We start from the raw sequence: 20969 nt of genomic DNA, 5'->3' as shown, positions 1-20969 counted from the left end.
ATGAAAATGTGTACACTCCCAATTTAAATCTTATGTAACAGAGATCTAGGGAGTGATGTGATGTTCTGCATGAGATTATCAGGAACACTAAAGGAACAAGGAAAATTGTTTATTAATTTTATTCACTTAAAGTGCTTTACTTTTAAAGGGGATTTGGTTAGAATATATTTGAAAACACTATGGACCCCTTTTCCTCCTATAAATTTGTCATGAATATTAATTTTCTAGCATAAAATATTAATTAACAGTTTCAGGCATCTGATTGTGCAGTGACTTGGTCAAAGCTAGGAAGATTTAAAGTTCATGAGGCCTGAAATCAAGTTAAATCAGAGGTTTTGTTTTCAACTGTGAATCAAAGTGTGAGAGACATTCTGATCATGCAGATAAGATGGTAAATACATGCAAGGAAGGTTAAAACTATTTTGAGTATTTTTTTTTTCCCCTAATTTTAGTCGTCTTCCTACTTTCCCGTGTGTAAACTGGAATTTCTTATGCTATTATTTGTCCCAGTAATTGCTGTAGAATCAGAAGTTCTAACAGTGTCAAGCTAGTGTAGATATCACATGGTTTCAGTATCAGGTTGATTTTATATAACTGGCAGTAAACATTAAGACCCGAATCTGATATGAGTGCCAGGGTCAGAGTGTTTGACGATGGCAAGGATATTCTGCTGAGTATAATTATCAAGGTTATCTACTGGACTTATGATCTATCTGAAAGACACTCTTAAGTGGAGTGACAGCCTCCTTTTGAATAAGTGAATGGAGATTGTAGGTCACCTGAATTAACTTCTCACTGGCTGCATTTCAAAAAGTGGGTCTGAATCTGAAAACTGAATCATATCTTAGACATATCCTTTAAGTGTCTTGTAAACATCGTGCTATTTTTGGTGTTTTAAAACCTTTTAGCTTTTTGAAGTATTTCCTGTGAAAATGTATGCATTCTTTTCATTTTAGGTCTAAAGTGTTGTCAGTTTGCTGACCTCTTCCCATCTATATAGAAAACTGCCGACAACACGAGTGCTACCAAGTGTGTTCAGGGGAGTAAACTAGTGCTACCGCATTACTTCAAATAAGGTTTAAAAGGAGCAAGGATTAAAGCAAGGATTTTTCTTTGCCAAGCAGTCTCTGGTGTTGGGAGGAGAGGGAAAGGAAGAAAAGATTCAGGGGGAGAGGAATTGGGTGGCTACTACTTGTAAAATGTTGGTATTTGGCTGCCACTACAAAAACGAATGCCCCATAAGCCCTGGGTTCCATGACCCTTTTGCCAGTCGGTTTCCATGCCATCTTGTTGCTCCTGGGTCCTCTTTCCCCAGGGTGTTCCTGCCAGCCATCCAGAAAGATGTAGGTGTATTGGAGAGAGTGACATGGGGCCCAGGGAGATGGAACGGCCCCAGAGTAAAAAGTGCTAAATGCATACAAAGCACCACTAACCCCTCAATCAATGAATCGACTATATTTATCAAGCATTTACCACGTTCAGAGCACCGTGTTTAAGCCCTTGGGAAAGTACACTGTATAACAGTATAACAGAGCTGGTAGATGCATTCCCTGCCCTCAACTAGTTCACACTTGGGGCAGTGCTGAAAGTTTTTGTTTTTCTAAAAAACTGATGCCTGTAGGCTTATCGTGGAGAGGCCGCTGTCCTGGAATGGCCATACTGGGATAGTTTCCTTATACCATGGTCGAGTTCCAACACTACACCTAGGCCAGATGGAACCACCTGACGTGGCCCCCTCTGGAAACGTGTGCCGGGATTGGCACGTGTGCCAGGATTGGCTGGCCTGTGATGGGTTGCACTTCATCTGGAATGTTGTTGTTGGAGTGTAACATTAGAATTGGAGTGTAACATTAGAATTCAGCAATGCATTTTTCTTCTCTTTGCATAGATGTAGCCACTACTAACTAGTTTACTGTCAACCCACTACCTTCTAAAGTCAAAAATATGTGTGGACTTTGGTTTCAACTTGAATTTTTTTTTTTTTTTTGAGCCTGTTCACATCAGCCTTTGCTGTGAGGATTCATTTGGGGAATTTTTGTAACTTGATATATAAAATTTGCATTCTAACTCTGCAAATCATCAGAGTGATCAACTTTATATGTATGTACTCCATATTTGAAGGTGTGAAAATCACCTATGATTGTGTGTTTTGGGTTGGGGGAGGGAGCCTGAAAAGGCTAATTCAGGATCCACGGTCCCAAACATATTGTGCACACAAAAAGGCTTGTGCGGTCATGTTTACTTTTTGCAGTACCTGGTGCTGTTTTCTGTCTTGCCTCCTTGTCTTATTGTTCTTTAAGTAAGTATTCTGTTAATATACCTAATTGTCACGTTGAAAACCTATATGCTGTCTTTTTCTTTTTCTTCTTCCGAACAGGCTGGTAGTGGATTATTTTCTAAAGTAAAAAGCAGTAATGGCACTGCATTCCCTGGAAACGATAACTAGATTGAAATCCTGTAGGAGCTGGTAGTTCACTGTTGGATAGAGAATAGGACAGTTACCCATGGACTGGACCGTGCCCACCATGTGTTGTCAAAGCAATAATGTATTTTGTGTGGTCCATTTGTGTGGAATATGTTAATGAAAGTAAATAAAGAACAAATTGTCCAGGAAACCTTGTTGGATTAATAATTAAATGTTTTTTACTGTCATTGACTTCCTGTTGATCATCTTTCAGGTCCAGATTAATCAAGCGAAGACATGAACCTTGGCTGTTCTGAGAGTGATTCTCAGTCTCATGGGTGATTCTCTAACCTCTTTTTCCTGGCCCTAGTCCATCCTCGCCCCCACCCACCCCCACCGAGTTCGTCGAACTAGAATTAATTTTTAAGGATCCTTTGCTTTATTTTCTTACTTTCTAATTCCCTTTGCCACTAGTGTTAGATGAATATCTGAGTTTTAATAGGGCTTGACAACCTGAATATATCAGCTCACTGCCTGGCAGTAGGGCTCATTTTAAAAGCCAAAGAAATCCGGTATCCTGAGTGGAACGCTCTGCCTTTAAAGCAAATCTTAAATAAGGGAACCATGATTTCTAAGCCCATGAGATATTTTCAAAAAATGGCTGCTGCCTCCAACTCAGTTAGAGAAGCTCTAAATATCTCCTCTCCTTTCTGGGAACTTTGGCTTGCCTGAGCAGGAGATGGAACGTATGAAAAAATAATCCCCATTAAGTGTCAAAAAGAAACGCAGGTGTACTTCTCTTCCTCCCCCCCTCCCACCTTTATCCTGTGTGTCTGCATTGTCTCTGTCAGGAAGAAAATGCATATAACTATCATTCCACGCTGTTCTTTCCCATTCCTACTCTGGTCCCTTCTCTCAACCCTAATTCTCCCAAACCTCTTCCATTCCCACATTGTCTCAGTTTTACTTTTCTCCTCTCCTGGGGGCTTCACCCATAGGTGCCATAGCTTCATTCTGACAAGATTTGAAAAGGATAGGAGCAAGTGAGTGGGGATTGGGAGGGTAAAGCTAATTTTGGAGAAGGTCATTAAAAGACGCAATTTTGGAATCTCTTCAGCCCTGTTTAGACACTCCTAGTCAAGGCTTTACCTCTAACAGGTAGAAATCACAGGGGCAATTACCTCCACATGTATCTAAGGATTAATGCAAGTTCATGCTCTGAAACCAGAAGACATACCAAGGGGCTAGAATGAAAAACAGTGGGACAAATTTAACTCCTGAGCTTCATTCACTTTAGGGGCAAGCTCAGGAGTTAACTTTTTCTCCTACATTTTTTTTTCAATTTTAACAACTTGTTATGTGACGTGGAGTCCATAGAACATAAGACCTGTAAAAAAAAAAAAAAAAAGGCTTTGCTTAGCTCAATTCACCCCCTTGGTCTCGAATTCAAAATGAGGGGTATGAAGACCTCATTAGGGAGCCGTGAATTTGAGAGCCCTCTACCAACTGAAATTCTGAGTTGACCTGGCCCAACCTGAGCCTGAGGGGAATTGGGGCCTCATACCCATCTGAACCCTGGATCGTCCTCAATGATGGGTATTGCATCATGTATGGGCGGTTGTCCTCGTGGACGTCCGGGGCTTGTCCACTCTGCAGGGGACCCAAAAACTTACGTCTTCTGTGTTGTTTATTATGGCAGGCCTAAAGGCTGAATCTTTATGGGGGCAAGAGCGTAGTGATTGCATCTCACCTCGGTTGTTTTCTCCCAAGTGCTTAGATGACTATAACTACCTTTTTTGCTTAAAAAACCTTGTTTGGGACCTAAACCTGTGGGTGGCAAGCCTAATAATGCCAGGTTTCACTATAGCATTAACAGTGCCTGAGCCACAGTGGAAAAACCTGCATTAAAGGAGTAGCCCGCTAATCTTTTTAGGAATCCAGGTGTTACACATACAGCTAATGGACAGAAGGTTGTCAAGGGCAGGAAATGGTGCCTGTTTGGTGTTGACTCTCCCAAGCACTTAGTACAGTGTTCTGCGTACAATAGCAATAAATATGATTGAAAGAATGAATAAAGCATGTCAGGTTTTTTCACTTCCTCGCTTCTCCTGCTACCTCAGCCACCAGACCCGGGGAAAGGGAAAGGGGATGGCACGGGAAGGGAAGCAGCAACTGCCCATCACAAGTCAAGAGAAGCAGCGTGGCCTTAATGGATAGAGCCTGGGCCTGAGACTCAGAAGGACCTGGGTTCTAATCCTGGCTCTGCCACTTGTCTGCTATGTGAGCTTGGGCAAGTCACTTGACTTCTCTGTGTGTAAATTACCTCATCTTTAAAATGGGGATTAAGACTGAGCCCCTTGTGAGACATGGATTGTGTCCAGCCTAATTAACTTGTATCTACCCCAGCACTTAAAACAGTGCTTGGCACATAGTAAGGGCTTAAAAAAAAAAGGTTCCAGGCCAATCAAGAGGCACATACCAAGAAGCCAGTCAGCATCCAAAGTGGTGTTTGCAACATCATTTGTCAACCCTTCTGAGCTGTTGGGACAAAAAAAAATCACAAGTTCTTCTATACTAGTCAAATACTATTAGTGCGGTTGTTACAAGAGTTTGAACTTGCCATCAATCTTACCAGTACAATATTACTTTAAAGATGCTGATGATTTCTAGATATTAATAGCCCATAATTGTTAGATCCCAAACAGCTGGCAGTCTTGCTGTAGCAGTCTAGCAATCTTGCTTCTCTCTAACCCTCAAAGCAAATTGAGGAAAGTGTAAAGAGCACTGAGGTGCAGGGCAACTTACTGTAGATACAATCACAACAGGTTCCCATGCATGGGCATAAAGCAATATTGGAAAACTTTATTGACTGACAATTACTATTGTATACAAAACTGACTTTATTATCAAATGTTTTTCCTCTGATTTTCAGGTTTAAAAAATCTCTCGAAACATATCAGTATTTAAGTGCCTTTAATTAAAAGTGTGCTAGGTAAAGTGCTTCTCATTCTTTACTCCCAACAAAAAATTCTGAAGAGTTCATACGCTAATATTGCACTTCTCTGAGCTATTTCCTAAGCCAGGGGAAATCATGAGGCATTGTCTCCTCTCTTTCTTAAGCTCTTGAAACTAAAATTCTTAGGGCATTGGCTGATTTTCTTTTCTTTCATTTTTGTGTCCTGCACTTAGAAAATTTCTCATCTTGTTTAAGCTATCATATTGACTTTCATCTCTTTCTGATGGCAAAATGTGGATGGCCTTCTTTGTTCTACAGTCTCCTGCTGCAATATCTTACATGAAGAGAATTATGCAGCACAGTCAATGGTTGGTCTTGCCTTCATCATTGCTCTTTTCAGTTGTTCATAGGACACGAACATAACAATATTCCAGGATCCCAGCCGTAAGAAGGAAGGAACACATCTAGAAGATCACAAAGTCACACAATCAGTTTATTCCTGATATAGAATAATTCAGAATATTCAGACTTTAGTAATGGATTTAGATAGGTATTTAGGAATTGGATATATTTAAAATGACTACTTTGTAGTTTTGGTGTCTGCTCTTGGAGACCTGCGTAGCTTTTCTCTGTGTGGATGAATGACTTCCTGTTTGTGTGTTTGAGGTGGGGCTCTGTTGAGTGTGTATAAATAAATTTAGAATTCAAGAGGCCAGACTAGGTCTGATTTGAATTTTGCTATAGTTCTCACAGTAAATTTTCTTTATATAAATTTGTATCTTGGAGATGAGGGTTAAGGAGGAAACCTTTTGTTTATAACTCTTGTAATGAATGTGTGCTCTATTGATTAATCCATTAGGAGATAAATGATTGTATCACAGGGAAGAGAAGTTTTCCCTAAGAAGGTCAGAAACATCAGGTGTTTAGCCATTGAATTTAAAAGGAGAGACTGAAAACAAAACAAAGTTTCTCTTTCCTTAAGGACTATGGGCTTTAACCTAAGGGCCAACAGAGTAAAAGCTGTCTAAATTGCAAGTCCTTACAAATGAGCAAAAGGCACGTTAAGCCACTTTTCAGTTTAAAAAAAAATCTGGCTGACAGTATTTAGGCTTAGCTTCAGGGACCTTGTCTAATTCCCACCTCTATTCTTTCCCAGTGTTTAGTACAGTGCTCTGCATAACGTGCTTAATAAATACAATTACTACTATTCTAGAAGACCTCTGATCTTCTGAAAACTCATAATGTGAATTTTTCTTAATTATACAACCACTCTATGAAGAGGTCATCTATATAATGAAAGACTTAAACTTAGGTGTATGTAAAAGGATAGGTTCTCATGCAGAAGGTAATTTAGGTAAGTCAGTCAGTCAGTGGTATTGAGTGTTTATTGTGTGCAGAGCACTAAATTTTCAAAATTAGTTGTAACTAGGCTCTTCCTGTTTTCTAAGTCAAACATATTCAAATTGGTATGTATTTGAGTATTTTACCCATGGCTTTTCAGCAGACTGGGCATTACTAAAATAAACTATACAAATGGTAGTTTTATAGTATCATCCTTGTAGTTTGTTTTCCTGAGATACCTGTTTTCCTACAGTTTTGTTTTCCTGAGGCATACTGCTAACTTGGGCTCAATTTGGGGAAACATAGTTTTTAAGATATTTCTGACTGTGATTATGGACTGTCTATTAGGACCTCATAGGTGCAGCATAAAGTAGTGACTAGAGCATGGGTCTGGAAGTCAGAAGGTCATGGGTTCAAATCTTGGCTCAGCCACTTGTCTGTTGCGCGGCCTTGCACAAGCTACTTCACTTAGCTGTGCCTCAGTTACCCCATCTGTAACATGGGAACGAAGACTGTGAGCCCTGTGTAGGACAGGGACTGTGTCCAACCTGATTTTCTTGTGTCCACCCCAGAGCTTAGTACAGTACCTAGCATATAGTAAGCACTTAAATACCCTAATTATTATTTGTAGTCTTGTGTTTAACTCCTAAACACATTTAGTTGCGGGTTAATCTGGGACCACACAGGTTTGGAATGGATCTTCCATCCTGGCTCCACCCACATCTAACCCTGCATCTCTGGAAGGAGGGAAGCAAGACTAGATGGTAAGCTCCTAAAAGGGCAGGATCATATCTTCCACCACTATTGTACTCTCCCAAGTGCCTAGTACAGTCTTCTACACACTGTCAGCACTTAAATACCACTGATTGATTATCCAGCATTGACTACCTGAGTATAGTTGAGCTTTAAGCCAGAATCACTATCCTAACTACCATCTGAATTGAAAGTCCTCAATTCACATCAAAATTAGACATTACTGAGTAGATGGTAATGATTGAATATGACATCCTTTGATTAGTTCAGGTCATTTTCCTGTTATTGAGGTGCTGACTCTATAAGTTCAGTCACTGATGAAGAAAAAGTATGTCATATTGACAATGAAATGGGTTCTGAGACCTGGATGTGTGTTTAAATGTGTGAAATATCAAGATCAGAAAACTTAAGAAATGTGACTTCCAGTTGGTGCTGAAACTTTCCCCTTGCTACCGTATCCCCTGGAGATCAGTGATGAGTTATATCAAGCTGTCCTTCAGTGCAAGGATGCTGCTGCTGCCTGTGAGACTGCGTCCATGGATGAAACACTGAGAATCCCTTGTACACTGTGTCCAGGAAAATTGTGGTGCTCTTTTTCTGGCCTCTTGCCATGTGAGGTGACCATTACTCAGGTATCAGTGGTCAAGAGGAGAATGATCCAGCCTACTAGAGAAGCAGCATGGCCTAGTGGCAAGAGCACAGGCTTGGAAGTCAAAAGTTGGGTTCTAATCCTGCCTCCTCCACTTGTCTGCTGTGTGACCTTGAGCAAGTCACTTAACTTCCCTGTCCCTCAGCTACTTCATTTGTAAAATGGGGATTGAGACTCTGAGTCCCAAGTGGGACAGGAACTGTATCCAACCTGATTACCTTATATCTACCCCAGGACTTGACAGTCCTTGGCACATAATAATTGTGGTGTTAAGCATTTACTATTATTACTGCCAGGATGTCATAAGCCTGAACGGTTTTCGCAGGTGATGGTTTGCATTGATCCTCTCTTTCAGCCAATCCCCCTGTGCTTAGTATCCCATATTATAAGACAACTGGTAGTAAAGAGAATGGGTTCAGTCTGCAGTGACAGAACAGAATACCCCTGAAATCTCAACAGCAGCCAGTACTACTGAGCCTTCAGTATACTAGAGTATCTTAGAAAGGGTTAAGGAGTCTTTTCACTTTTTTTGTAAAAACCAGGGGACAGGCAAAAATGAAAATGAAAATGCACAACAGCAGCAGCAAGAAAAAACACAAGAGTTGTCCATTTCACAATTGCAGACTAGAGCTGAAAAATAGGAGCACCAGAGTGGGACATATGCAGTAAAGACTGGAGGCTTCAGGAAACAGTGCAGGGTTACCAGTTTCTACCTCTGGGAATATCTGGGAGAGCTGTTTCCAGCACTAATTGTGGTGTTTAAGTGCTTACTATGTGCCAAGCACAGTACTAAGCACTTATCTCTCTGAAGTAAGGTCCATTCTGCAGCCATCGCCATGAGCCAGCCTCCTAGACTGTAAGATGGTGGGCAGGGAATGTGCTCATTCTGTGTATTGAACTCTCACAAGTGCTTAGTACAGTGTTCTGCACATAGTAAGAGCTCAATCAATACCGTTGATTGATTGATCCCTCACCAAGCCATACAGCCTCACCCAGTGTTGTGATACTGACTCCACACCTGGTCCATGTGCCCCAAGAGACCCCAACCTTCCTAGGTGACTGTTCTCATTATTGCCCATGATGCCCCAATCAGAAGGGGTGCAATTTAGGAGTGGCACTTGTAAAGAGTGAAGGACTAGGACAGAAAAAGATTAAAAACCTAAAAAAAAAAAAAATGAAACCCACACTCCACATCATTCTAGCCAACTGCTAGAAGTAAAAGCTGTTCTTCCTACTCAGACTGTGACTCCCATGTGAGACAGGGATAGTCTGACCCGATTTTATTTTGTCCCAGTGCTTAATTCAGTGTTTGACATATATTCATTCATTCATTCATTCAATAGTATTTATTGAGCGCTTACTATGTGCAGAGCACTGTACTAAGCGCTTGGGATGAACAGGTCGGCAACAGATAGAGACAGTCCCTGCCGTTTGACGGGCTTACAGTCTAATCGGGGGAGACGGACAGACAAGAACAATGGCACTAAACAGCGTCGAGGGGAAGAACATCTCGTAAAAACAATGGCGACTAAATAGAATCGAGGCGATGTACAATTCATTAACAAAATAAATAGGGTAACGAAAATATATACAGTCGAGCGGACGGGTACAGTGCTGTGGGGATGGGAAGGGAGAGGTGGAGGAGCAGAGGGAAAAGGGGAAAATGAGGCTTTAGCTGCGGAGAGGTAAAGGGGGGATGGCAGAGGGAGTAGAGGGGGAAGAGGAGCTCAATCTGGGAAGGCCTCTTGGAGGAGGTGATTTTTAAGTAAGGTTTTGAAGAGGGAAAGAGAATCAGTTTGGCGGAGGTGAGGAGGGAGGGCGTTCCAGGACCGCGGGAGGACGTGACCCAGGGGTCGACGGCGGGATAGGCGAGACCGAGGGACGGTGAGTGAATGCTTAACAGATGCCATAATTATCATTACCATTGTTATCACATGCAGTTGAGAACATGGTTTGTTTAGCTTTCCATTTTAATAATAATAAATAATTAATAGAACCCTGCTTCCCCTGAAGCCCACTATTCTCGCTCAAGCCCTTTTATATAGAAAAGCATATAAAAAAGAAAAATGACATCCTTCTTACTGGCTTCTTGTTGCCTAGGCTCAGTTTGTACACTACTGTTGAATGTGACTACTCATGTACAAAGTATTGACAGTTCGTTCATTCAGTTCAGTCATTTATTGAACGCTTACTGTGTGCAGAGCAGTTAGAAGGGGACCGGTAATGGGAACTGCAATAGTAGAGGGTAGAAGAGAGGAAAAGAAAAGTTGCCGGCGACACAGAATGTGCTTAAATACCATAAAAAAATTAAAATGTGCAGCTACATGTCCTCTGAAAGCCCCCCTCTCCTAGATAATGACAGTGGTAATAAGTGGAGATCAAAGAATAAATGAGAACTCAGACCCAGGAACAGTGGATCCTATTTGTTGAGCACCTACTGTGTGCAGAGCATTGTACTAAGCGCTTGGGAGTGTATGATATAACAATAAATAGACACATTCCCTGAGGTAAACCACCTTCCACTCTCCATTTATTTGTTTTGAGTGACTGCTTAGACCTAGAGGAAGAGAGAGAATCCCTCAATTCCACAGCCTACCCACTCTCCCCGTCCCGATCAACTGAGAGGATGACATACCAGCACTTTACTGAGAAATATTTTATAGCTATCTGTACTGTCAGCGCTTTAAGTTTTAGGGTCCAAGCTTTATTTTTTTGGAATTGGAAAAGCACACGTGAAAACATTCCACTATCCCAGATTGTCTGAACACTGTGTAACAAACACAGAGAACAATTCCTACCCTTTGTAAAATGCTGTTGGTCCTTCTCTAGTGAGCATGGTCCATGCACAGTTCAAGGCGCTTAGGTATTGTCCTGGTGGTGAGTTCATATATCTGGTCTTCACCACATCCACCGGAGAGGCTACAACTGTAGTGCAAAATCCAGCCCCAGAAGCAGACAAAAAGTGGCAGGGCAGGTTATCTAAAAACAATCAGTGCCACAGGTCAGTAAGTAAAATAGGGTTTCTTATTTTAGCACCAAAACACTGTACTAAGTACTTAGTGAACGAACAAAGGAAGAAATTATCCCTGCTTTACAGTGGCTTATAATCTAACCTGGAGTTTTCCCATTTCTGTTTGAATCTTTAAAGCTCAATTAGTAGAGATATCTAATATCACTTTGTTCAATTCTATTTTGCTAAGTGTCTGAAAGTTATCTTATTCTTCTGAGGAAAATAAAAATGACCATGCCTATGTATATTGAGATGTTTAACCTCACAAAGCCCTGCCAACTGTGAGAATTTGGGATTTATAAGGCGGGTAAAATTCCTCATACTATTGGAAAGATGTATTATTTATTTTTGTTTAATAAAATAGGAAGTTACCTGTAAGTAGGTTGTGTTTCAAAATAGTCTCCTTTATTATGTCGTATGTTACTAGCTCCGTGCAATTTACAATAGCATTTCTTGTTACATTGGGTAAAGTCCCTGAAGAAAGAATAAAAACCGAGTAAGTTGGTACCAAAATTAATTGAAATAATTGTTTTGGTAACGTAAATGTTGGCTAGTACGTAATGTATAGTGCCTGGCACGTAGTAAGCACTTAAATACCGTAATTACTTGGGAATTAGTTACCTTTCCAAAGACCTCTCACCCCCTCTTCGGCAGCTATGGATTTGTAGGCCTGTAAAGTCCCGCTGTACCGGGGTTTGGCTCCGTGCAGGTTGCTTTGGGCTTGAAATCTGACTTTCACAACATCAGTGGGCTGGGCTATCACCACTGCCATCCCTCCCGTGGTACAGCCAGCCAGGATCCTGCTTCCTATCCCAGCCGCTGTTCAGAAAGAAAATGCTCCTCTTTAAAATGAAATCGTTCCAAGATACAGAAAGGGTTCCTCTGTGATAGAAATGAGAATTATTCCATTTCAAGGGGTTAATACTACAATACCCTTATCTATTCTGCATTTCTGACCTGCCTTTTGAGGCAGTTAATGCCATATTAAACACAAGCAGGAGAGAGAATTGCTCAAATTCCCAAAACCAGCAGAAAACAGAATGGGGGGTGGGAAGGGAGGGAAGGAGAGAGAGAATGGTTAAATACAATTTTCTAAAATTCCAAAGCTTCCAATTTTTATATCCCAAATCAGCAGCTGTTGATTTTTCTTATATTTTCTTATATTTTTCTTACAGGAAGACAAAGGTCACTTTTTGCAAGCAGCTCAAACCAACCTATTCAATATGTCTTATTCTTTAACTCCTGACACCAACCTCATGCTCACACCCTCCCATCTGTCTGGAATTCCCTCCCCTTTCACATCTGGCAGACCACTGCTATCTTTTACTTTCAGAGCCCTTCTGAAACCACATCTCCTCCAAGAAGCCTTCCCTCATTAATCCCTCATCTGCCCACCTGATTTCCCTCCCAACAACCATAGTTCAGCACTTCCTGGACATCTAAGTCCTTAGCTACTCATCCTCTCCTCCTCCCCCATAACACTTTTGAACATATCTCTATGTTCTCTCTTCATTCAGCTCACTAGCAGGTAAACTTTTCTGGTGAAAATCCGGAATTGCTAACTCCCAGGTGATCCAACTGGGCTTGTGCCTAGTCAATTAATCAATCAATCAATCAATCAGTGGTATTTGAGTGCTTTCAGAGTGCAGAGCATTTAAAGTATTTGGGCAAGTGTAGTACTGTAGAGTTAATAGACAAGATCCCTGCCCTTCAATCAATCTTTCGCTGTCATATATCAATTTAAATGTTTCAAATTTATTATATTACAAATAATTTTTTAAAAACAGCCTGGGAAATAGTTTTGCCTAGTGATCAAGGGAAGTAATGATTCACGTTAGATGAATAGAAAAGAATATTCTTTGCATCAATTTCACTACCAGAGGGTATTTTATGACAGAAAGTATGGGCTTATTCTTAACACAAGGTTGTTTAAATAGGTACATGAAGTACTCATGATAACTAGCCCTGTTGAGGTTGTTCCATTCATGTGCCCATAGCTGTGGCATGAAGGGCATATGTGCATGGGCCAGCAGTGGGAAGCAGTATGGCCTAGTGGATAAAGCATGAGCCCTGGAGCCACAGGACCTGGGTTCTAATCCCAGCTCTGCCACTTGCCTATTGTGTGAGCAGGAACAAGTCACCTAACTTCTCTGTGCCTCAATTTCCTCAACTGCAAAAAGGGGGTTCCAATACTTGTTTTTCCCTCCTACTTAGACTGTGAGCACCATGAAATCAATCATATAATCATATAATCAATTGTATTTATTGAGTGCTTATTAGAACTGTGCTTGACCCATAGTAAGTACTCAACAAATACCATAAAAACAAGATGAAACAAAAAATGAGCCAGCTTACTTTCTTTCCCATTGGTGTAGAATTGTTTGGCAGTGTCATATAGACCGATCCTAATGGAGGCAAAGCTCATTTGCCTCTGCAGCCCAGCTATCAATCCACTGTAGAGACTCCGCGGCCCTTCTGTCTTCACCAATGTGACAATGGTGCCCAGGACTCCTTTGTACCTGATGGCACTGGCTACCTGAGCTTCACCTTGAATCTGCAAAAGCCAAAAAATGGGCATCCGGCCAAGCCAGTTTGCTTTTTTCCACCCCAGCACTTAGTACAGTGCCTGGCACAGAGTAAGCACTTAACAAATACCACCAATAAAAAGGCTGTAGTCAGTGTCATTTAAACACACAAGCCAGGAATTTGGCTGTGTCATCATCCTGAGAATTGCATACTAACAATCGTGATAACTGGCAATATTTCTTACATGCTTACTCTATGCCAAGTACTGTATTAAGCACTGGTGTAAATACAAAATAATCAGGTTGGATACAGTCCATGTCCCATACATTCAATGAGTTAGGAGGATGGAGAACTGGCATTGAATCCCCATTTCACAGATACGGAACCAGGCCTATAGAAGTTAAGTGACTTGCCCAGGGTCACACGGCAGGAAGGTGGCAGAGTCGGGATCATATTCCAGGTCCTCTGACTCCTAGGGCTGTGCTCTTTCCACTAGGCCACACTGCTTCTTGTTTGCTACATTACAATGAGCTTAAGAAACGGCAAGACCAAAAGGAAATAAATTGGGCCGGGGAGTCAGAGGACCGGAGTTCTAATTCCAGCTCTGCCATTTGCCTTCTCTGTGACCTAGGAAAAGTCATTACTTCTCTGGGCCTCAGTTTCCTCGTCTGCAAAATTGGAGTTGTATACCTGTTCTCTCTCCCTCTTAGACTATGAACCCCATCTAGCACAGGGACTGATCTGATTGCATCATATCTTGTTCGGCACTTTCAAAGTACTGAACAAATGCTTTATTATTATTAGCATTATTATTGGTCTTATTATTATCCAATCTCCAAATAGTTTCTGAGTTTCTCATCTTCTCTTTCCACCCTGAATTTCAACTGAATGCTGTGGAAAGCCCCCAAAGGGTGAAGGGGGTTGGAAGAGAGTGAGTGAGTGAGTGTTAACTCCTAACTGGACGCATCTCAGAGGCAGAGACAATGATGACTAGTATGCGGTTTTGTACCCTTCGGGGGCACTCAGTAAGTGTGGTGGATGTCAGATTGGGAGATGATGCTGCCATGAAATAGCCATACCTAGTGGATAAAGCCCAGACCTAGGAGTCAGATGGACCTGGGTTCTAATCCCAAATCTGCCCCTTGTCTGCTGTGTCACTTTGGGCAAGTCACTTAACTTCTCTGTGCCTCAGTTACCTCGTCTGTAAACTGGGGATTAAGACTGTGGGCCCCATGTGGAACCAGTGCTGTGTACAATCCAACTTGCTTGTTTCCAGTCCAGCATTTAGTACAGTGCCTGGCACGTAATAACCACTTAACAGATACCACATTTATCCTCCAGACTGTAAACTCGTTGTGGGTAGGGAACGTGTCTACCAATTCCGTTAAATTGTACTCTCCCAAGTGCTTAGTACAGTGCTCTGCACACAATAAGTGCTCAATGAGACCCTGTTGAGAAAGGGCCTCCAACATGCCACATTCTCCCTCCCGCTTCACATCCGGCAGAACCTCTGCTCTTCCCAATTTCAAAGCCCTTCAAAATCACATCTCTCCACAAGGCCCTCCAGCGCTTAGGATAGTGCCTGGCACATACTGAGCACTTAAATACCATAACAAAAGGCCTTTGTTGATTAATGATCACTCATCACCTCACTTTATATCCATCTCCACAACAAGTGCCACTTAAGCGCTTGTGTTGTCACTGCCACCCCAATGCACTTAAGTCTTTAGCCTCTATTACTTTCCCCTCACTTGTAATTTATTTTAATTATCCGTCTCTCTGGCTGTAGACTCCTTGAAAGCAGGGGTCATGTCTACTAATTGTTCTAAATACTCTTCCAAGTGCTCGGGACAGTGCTCTGCACAGAGTAAGTGCTCAGGGCCCATAACTGAATCAGACAGGATGCCTGCCCTCAGGTGGCTTACAATCTATTGAAGGAGACAAACTAAAATTACAGCTAGTATTAAATATTAAGTACTCTAAACTGGTTGTGGGCAGGGAATGTGATGTATTGTACTTCTAATCCCGGCTCCGCAGCCTGTCTGCTGTGTGACTTTGGGCAAGTCACTTCACTTCTCTGGGCCTCAGTTCCCTCAGCAGGAAAATGAGGATCGAGATTGCGAGCCTCACGTGGGACAGGGATTGTGTCCAACCCGATTTGCTTGTATCCACCCCAGCGCTTAGTACAGTGCCTGACATAGTAAGCGCTTAATAAATACCATTATTATTATTCATACAGTAAGCATTTAATAAATGCGACTGAATGAATGACCGAAGTGTGCATAAGGGCTTTGGGAGTGTGGACCGTTAGCTCGTTCCTGGCAGGGAATGTAGCTACTGCTCTACCCTCCCAAGCGCTTACTTGTTTTGTTAGTAATAATAATGTTGGTATTTGTTAAGCGTTTACTATGTGCAGAGCACTGTTCTAAGCGCTGGGGTAGATACAGGGTCATCAGGTTGTCCCACGTGAGGCTCCCAGTCTTCATCCCCATTTTACAGATGAGGGAACTGAGGCACAGAGAAGTGAAGCGACTTGCCCACAGTCACACAGCTGACAAGTGGCAGAGCTGGGATGAGGTGTATAGCTCCTTGATTCTATTTATCCTGATGATGTTGTCTTGTTCTTGTTTAGTTCCGTTTTGCTTTGCCGTTTAGACCGTGCGCCCGTCATTGGGCAGGGATCGTCTCTATCTGTTGCCGAATTGTCCATTCCAAGCGCTTAGTACAGCGCTCTGCACATAGTAAGCGCTTAATAAATACTATTGAATGAATGAATGGAGTGCTCTGCACTTGGTAAATGTTCATTTAAAGCGACCGAGTGAATGAACGAGCCTGCAAAAGGGTTTTGAGCAATTAAAGGGCTAAGGGGGTAAAATGGGCGGTTGGGGAAGATAAAGGAGGGAGAGGAGAAATTAGATCCCGGGTCCACCCCGCCCGGCTCCCATTCATTCATTCATTCATTCATTCATTCATTCATTCATTCATTCATATTTATTGAGCGCTTACTATGTGCAGAGCACTGTACTAAGCGCCAGCTGGGGGTCCTTGTAGACTGTCAGCCCGCTGGGTAGGGATTTTCTCTATTTGTTGCCAAACTGTACTTGCAGCGTGGCTCAGTGGAAAGAGCCCGGCCTTGGGAGTCGGAGGACATGGGTTCGAATCCCAGCTCAGTCACTTGGCAGCTGTGTGGCAAGTCACTTCACTTCTCTGGGCCTCAGTGACCTCATCTGTAAAATGGGGATGAAGCCTGTGAGCCTCACGTGGGGCAACCTGATGACCCTGTGCTCTCCACATAGTAAACGCTTAACAAATACCAACATTATTATTATTACTTTCCAAGCGTATAGTCCAGTGCTCAGCACCTAGTAAGCGCTTAACAAATACCAACATTATCATTATTACTTTCCAAGCGCATAGTCCAGTGCTCCGCACATAGTAAGCGCTTAACAAATACCGACATTATTATTACTTTCCAAGCATATAGTCCAGTGCTCAGCACCTAGTAAGCGCTTAACAAATACCAACATTATTATCATTACTTTCCAAGCACGTAGTCCAGTGCTCAGCACATAGTAAGCGCTTAACAAATACCAACATTATTACTATTACTTTCCAAGCGTATAGTCCAGTGCTCAGCACATAGTAAGCGCTTAACAAATACCAACATTATTATTATTACTTTCCAAGCGCATAGTCCAGTGCTCAGCACATACTAAGCGCTTAACAAATACCAACATTATTATTATTACTTTCCAAGCGTATAGTCCAGTGCTCAGCACATAGTAAGCGCTTAACAAATACCAACATTATTATTATTACTTTCCAAGCGCATAAGTCCAGTGCTCCACACATAGTAAGCACTTAAATACCAACATTATTATTACTTTCCAAGCGCATAGTCCAGTGCTCCGCACACAGTAAGCACTGAAGACGTGCGATTCATGCATTCATTCAATAGTATTTATTGAGCGCTTACTATGTGATTAGAGACTGTAAGCCCGTCAACGGGCAGGGATGGTGTCTCTCTGTAGCCGAATTGTCCACTCATTCCTTCATTCAATAGTATTTACTGAGCGCCTACTATGTGCAGAGCACTGGACTAAGCGCTGGGAATGGACAATTCGGCAACAGAGAGAGACCATCCCTGCCCGTTGACGGGCTTACCTTCCAAGCGCTTAGTCCAGTGCTCTGCACATAGTAAGCGCTCAATAAATACTACTATTGAATGAATGCGCAGAGCACTGGGCTAAGCGCTGGGAATGGACAATTCGGCAACAGAGAGAGACCAACCCAAGAGCCCGGGCTTGGGAGCCAGAGGTTATGGGTTCGAATCCCAGCTCTGCCACTTGGCAGCTGGGTGACTGTGGGCAAGCCACTTCTCTGGGCCTCATCTGGAAAATGGGGATGAAGACTGGGAACCTCCCGTGGGACCACCTGATGACCCTGTATCTCCCCCAGCGCTTAGAACAGTGCTCTGCACAGAGTATAAGAGCTTAACAAATACCAACAGGATGAGGATTATTATTGGGGGGGGGGGGGGAGTAGAAGCAGCGTGGCTCAGTGGAAAGAGCCCGGGCTTTGGAGTCAGAGGTCATGAGTTGGAATCCCAGCTCTGCCACTTGTCAGCTGGGTGACTGTGGGCAAGTCACTCAACTTCTCTGTGCCTCAGTGACCTCATCTGTAAAATGGGGGTGAAGACTGTGAGCCCCACGTGGGACAACCTGATTCCCCTGTGTCTACCCCAGCGCTTAGAACAGTGCTCGGCACAGAGTAAGCGTTTAACAAATACCAACATTATTATGCCCCCGCCGGGCCAGGGGGCTCCAAGGGCAAAGAGGCCTGCCCTTGCCCGGCCACCCCCTGCCCTCCTGCCCCCCTGGGTGGTACCTGCAGCCGGACTTTGGCGGTGTCCAGGGGGAAGGTGACCAGATCGGCGATGCAGGCGGCCGCCCCGGCCCCGAGGAACTTGACCCCGGGGGTGGGGGCCGCGGAGGGGGGCTTCAGCCCCACCATGGCCCTGGAGCCCTGACCTTTGACCTCCGCCCTCCAGGCCGGCCCCTCCAAGGTCAGATGGGCAGCTGTGGCATGGTCCCCCCGAGGGTCGGGGATGGGGAGCAGGGTTGCTCGGAGGTGATGCCGCTCCGGCGGCAGGGACCGGCTCCTTATGTAGGCGGGGCGGGGCAGAGGGAAGGAGGGAGGGCTTCCCGGAGGGGGCGGCCTCACCCCAGCCCCGCCCCGCTCCCTCCCGGCCCATGGGGATGCTGATAAGCCCCTGCCGTGAGCCGGCCACTGGACTAATAATAATCGTGTTGGTATTTGTTAAGCGCTTACTATGTGCCCAGCACTGTTCTAAGCGCTGGGGAGGAGAGGAGGGTCATCGGGTGGGGCTCCCGGTCTTCATCCCCACGTTACAGACGAGGATACTGAGGCCCAGAGAAGAATAATCATGTTGGGATTTAAGCGCTTCCTATGTGCACTGTTCTAAGCGCTGGGGGAGATCCAGGGTCATCAGGTTGTCCCACGTGAGGCTCCCAGTCTTCATCCCCCTTTTGATAGATGAGGTCACTGAAGCCCAGAGAATAATAATAATACTCATCATGTTGGCATCTGTTAAGCGCTTACTAGGTGCAGAGCATTGTTCTAAGCGCTGGGGGAGATACAGGCTCATCAGTTTGTCCCACGTGAGGCTCCCAGTCTTCATCCCCATTTTACAGATGAGGGAACTGAGGCACAGAGAAGTGCGGTGACTTGCCCACAGTCACACAGCTGAGTGTCCAAGTCGGGATTCGAACTCATGATCCCTGACTCCCCAGCCCATGCTCTTTCCACTGAGCCACGCTGCTCCTCTAAGCGCTGGGGTGGACACAGCCCCTGTCCCACCTGGGGCTCACACTCTCAACCCCCATTTTCCAGGGGAGGGAACTGAGTCCCAGAGAATAATAATAATAACGGTATTTGTTAAGTGCTGACTATGTGCCCAACATTCATTCAATAGTATTTATTGAGTGCTTCCTCTGTGCAGAGCACTGTACTAAGAGCTGGGAATGAACAATTCGGCAACAGATAGAGACCATCCACTTTTCTGAGCGCTAGGGTAGACTTCTCTGGGCCTCGGTTACCTCATCTGTAAAATGGGGATGAAGACTGGGAGCCTCACGTGGGACAACCTAATTATCTTGTGTCTACCCCAGCGCTTAGAACAGTGCTCTGCACAAAGTAAGCGCTTAACAAATACCAACATTATTATAGAAGGTGATTAGGTTGTCCCACTTGGGGCTCACAGTCTCAATCCCCATTTTACAGATGAAGTACCTGAGACCGAGAGAAGAAGAAGAAGGTTGGAATTTGTTAAGCGCTTACTATGTGCCGAGCACTGTTCTAAGCGCTGGGGTAGAAAGAGGGTAATCAGGTTGTCCCGCTTGAGGCTCACAGTCTTAATCCCCATTTTACAGGTGAGGTAACTGAGGCACCGAGAAGTTAAGTGACTTGCCCAAAATCACACAGCTGACAGGTGGCGGAGCCAGGGACTTTCCCAAAGTCACACAGCTGACAAGTAGCGGAGCTGGGATTAGAACCCAGGACCTTTTGACTCCCAGGCCTGCGTTCTATCCCCTAGGCCATGGATCCCCAGGTTCCCTGCCCCTCCCCACCCCACTCCATGGCAGATAGTGATGCAGCGTGGCTCAGTGGAAAGAGCCTGGGCTTCAGAGTCAAAGGTCATGGGTTCAATTCCCGACTCTGCCACTTGTCAGCTGTGTGACTGTGGGCAAGTCACTTGACTTCTCTGTGCCTCAGTTACCTCATCTGTAAAATGGGGATCAACATTAACTGTGAGCCTCACGTGGGACAACCTGATTACCCTGTATCTACCCCAGCGCTTAGAACAGTGCTCTGCACGTAGTAAGTGCTTAACAAATGCCAACATGATTATTATGACTAGGATATTTATTAAGCGTTCATTATGGGTCAGGCACTGTACTAAGCGCTGGGGTAGACACAAGCAAATCGGGTTGGACACAGTCCCTGTCCCGCGTGGGACTCAGTCTCAATTCCATTTACAGATGAAGGAATTGAGGCCCAGAGAAGTGAGGCAACTTGCTTAAGGTCACACAGCAGACAAGAGGCGGAGCTGAGATTAGAACCCAGGGCCTTCTGACTCCGAGGCCCGGGCTCTATCCTCTAGGTCATGGAACTGTGAGCCTCATGCGGGACGACCTGATTACCCTGCATCTACCCCAGCGCTTAGAACAGTGCTCTGCACATAGTAAACGCTTAACAAATACCAACATTATTATTATTATTCCCAGCGGCTCCTTCCCGCCCTGCTCCC

The 20969-nt window shown here is 43.9% G+C and overlaps 2 protein-coding genes across 3 annotated transcripts in view; one reads left to right on the top strand and one right to left on the bottom strand.

Moving 5' to 3' along the window:
* ELMOD2 (ELMO domain containing 2) overlaps positions 1-2615 on the top strand; it is a 30620-nt gene extending 28005 nt beyond the window's left edge. Inside the window, exons 10-11 of one of the 2 annotated variants that reach the window (XR_005660616.1) lie at positions 957-1039; positions 2378-2615. Coding sequence is in view for 1 of the 2 variants with exons in the window: in XM_039913693.1 (XP_039769627.1) it covers positions 957-962 (6 nt within the window). In the remaining variant the exon portion in view is untranslated. Of the gene's footprint in view, positions 1-956 lie in introns of both variants that reach the window. The other variant, XM_039913693.1, reaches the window with a different exon arrangement.
* Positions 2616-5240: 2625 nt separating this feature from the next.
* On the bottom strand, positions 5241-18782 carry UCP1 (uncoupling protein 1). The gene is made up of 6 exons (XM_029077170.1): positions 18527-18782; positions 13469-13667; positions 11735-11932; positions 11486-11587; positions 10902-11082; positions 5241-5824 (listed from the first exon to the last, which is right to left on the bottom strand). Exons 1-6 carry the CDS (start codon positions 18650-18652, stop codon positions 5710-5712), a joined length of 921 nt encoding a protein of 306 aa, XP_028933003.1. The 5' UTR covers positions 18653-18782; the 3' UTR covers positions 5241-5709.
* Positions 18783-20969: the final 2187 nt, after the last annotated feature.

Source organism: Ornithorhynchus anatinus, chromosome 12, assembly GCF_004115215.2.
Source record: "Ornithorhynchus anatinus isolate Pmale09 chromosome 12, mOrnAna1.pri.v4, whole genome shotgun sequence".
NCBI classification, from domain to species: Eukaryota; Metazoa; Chordata; class Mammalia; order Monotremata; family Ornithorhynchidae; genus Ornithorhynchus; species Ornithorhynchus anatinus.
Note: the sequence above shows the minus strand (reverse complement) of the source record. Positions and strands in the feature narration are given on the sequence as shown.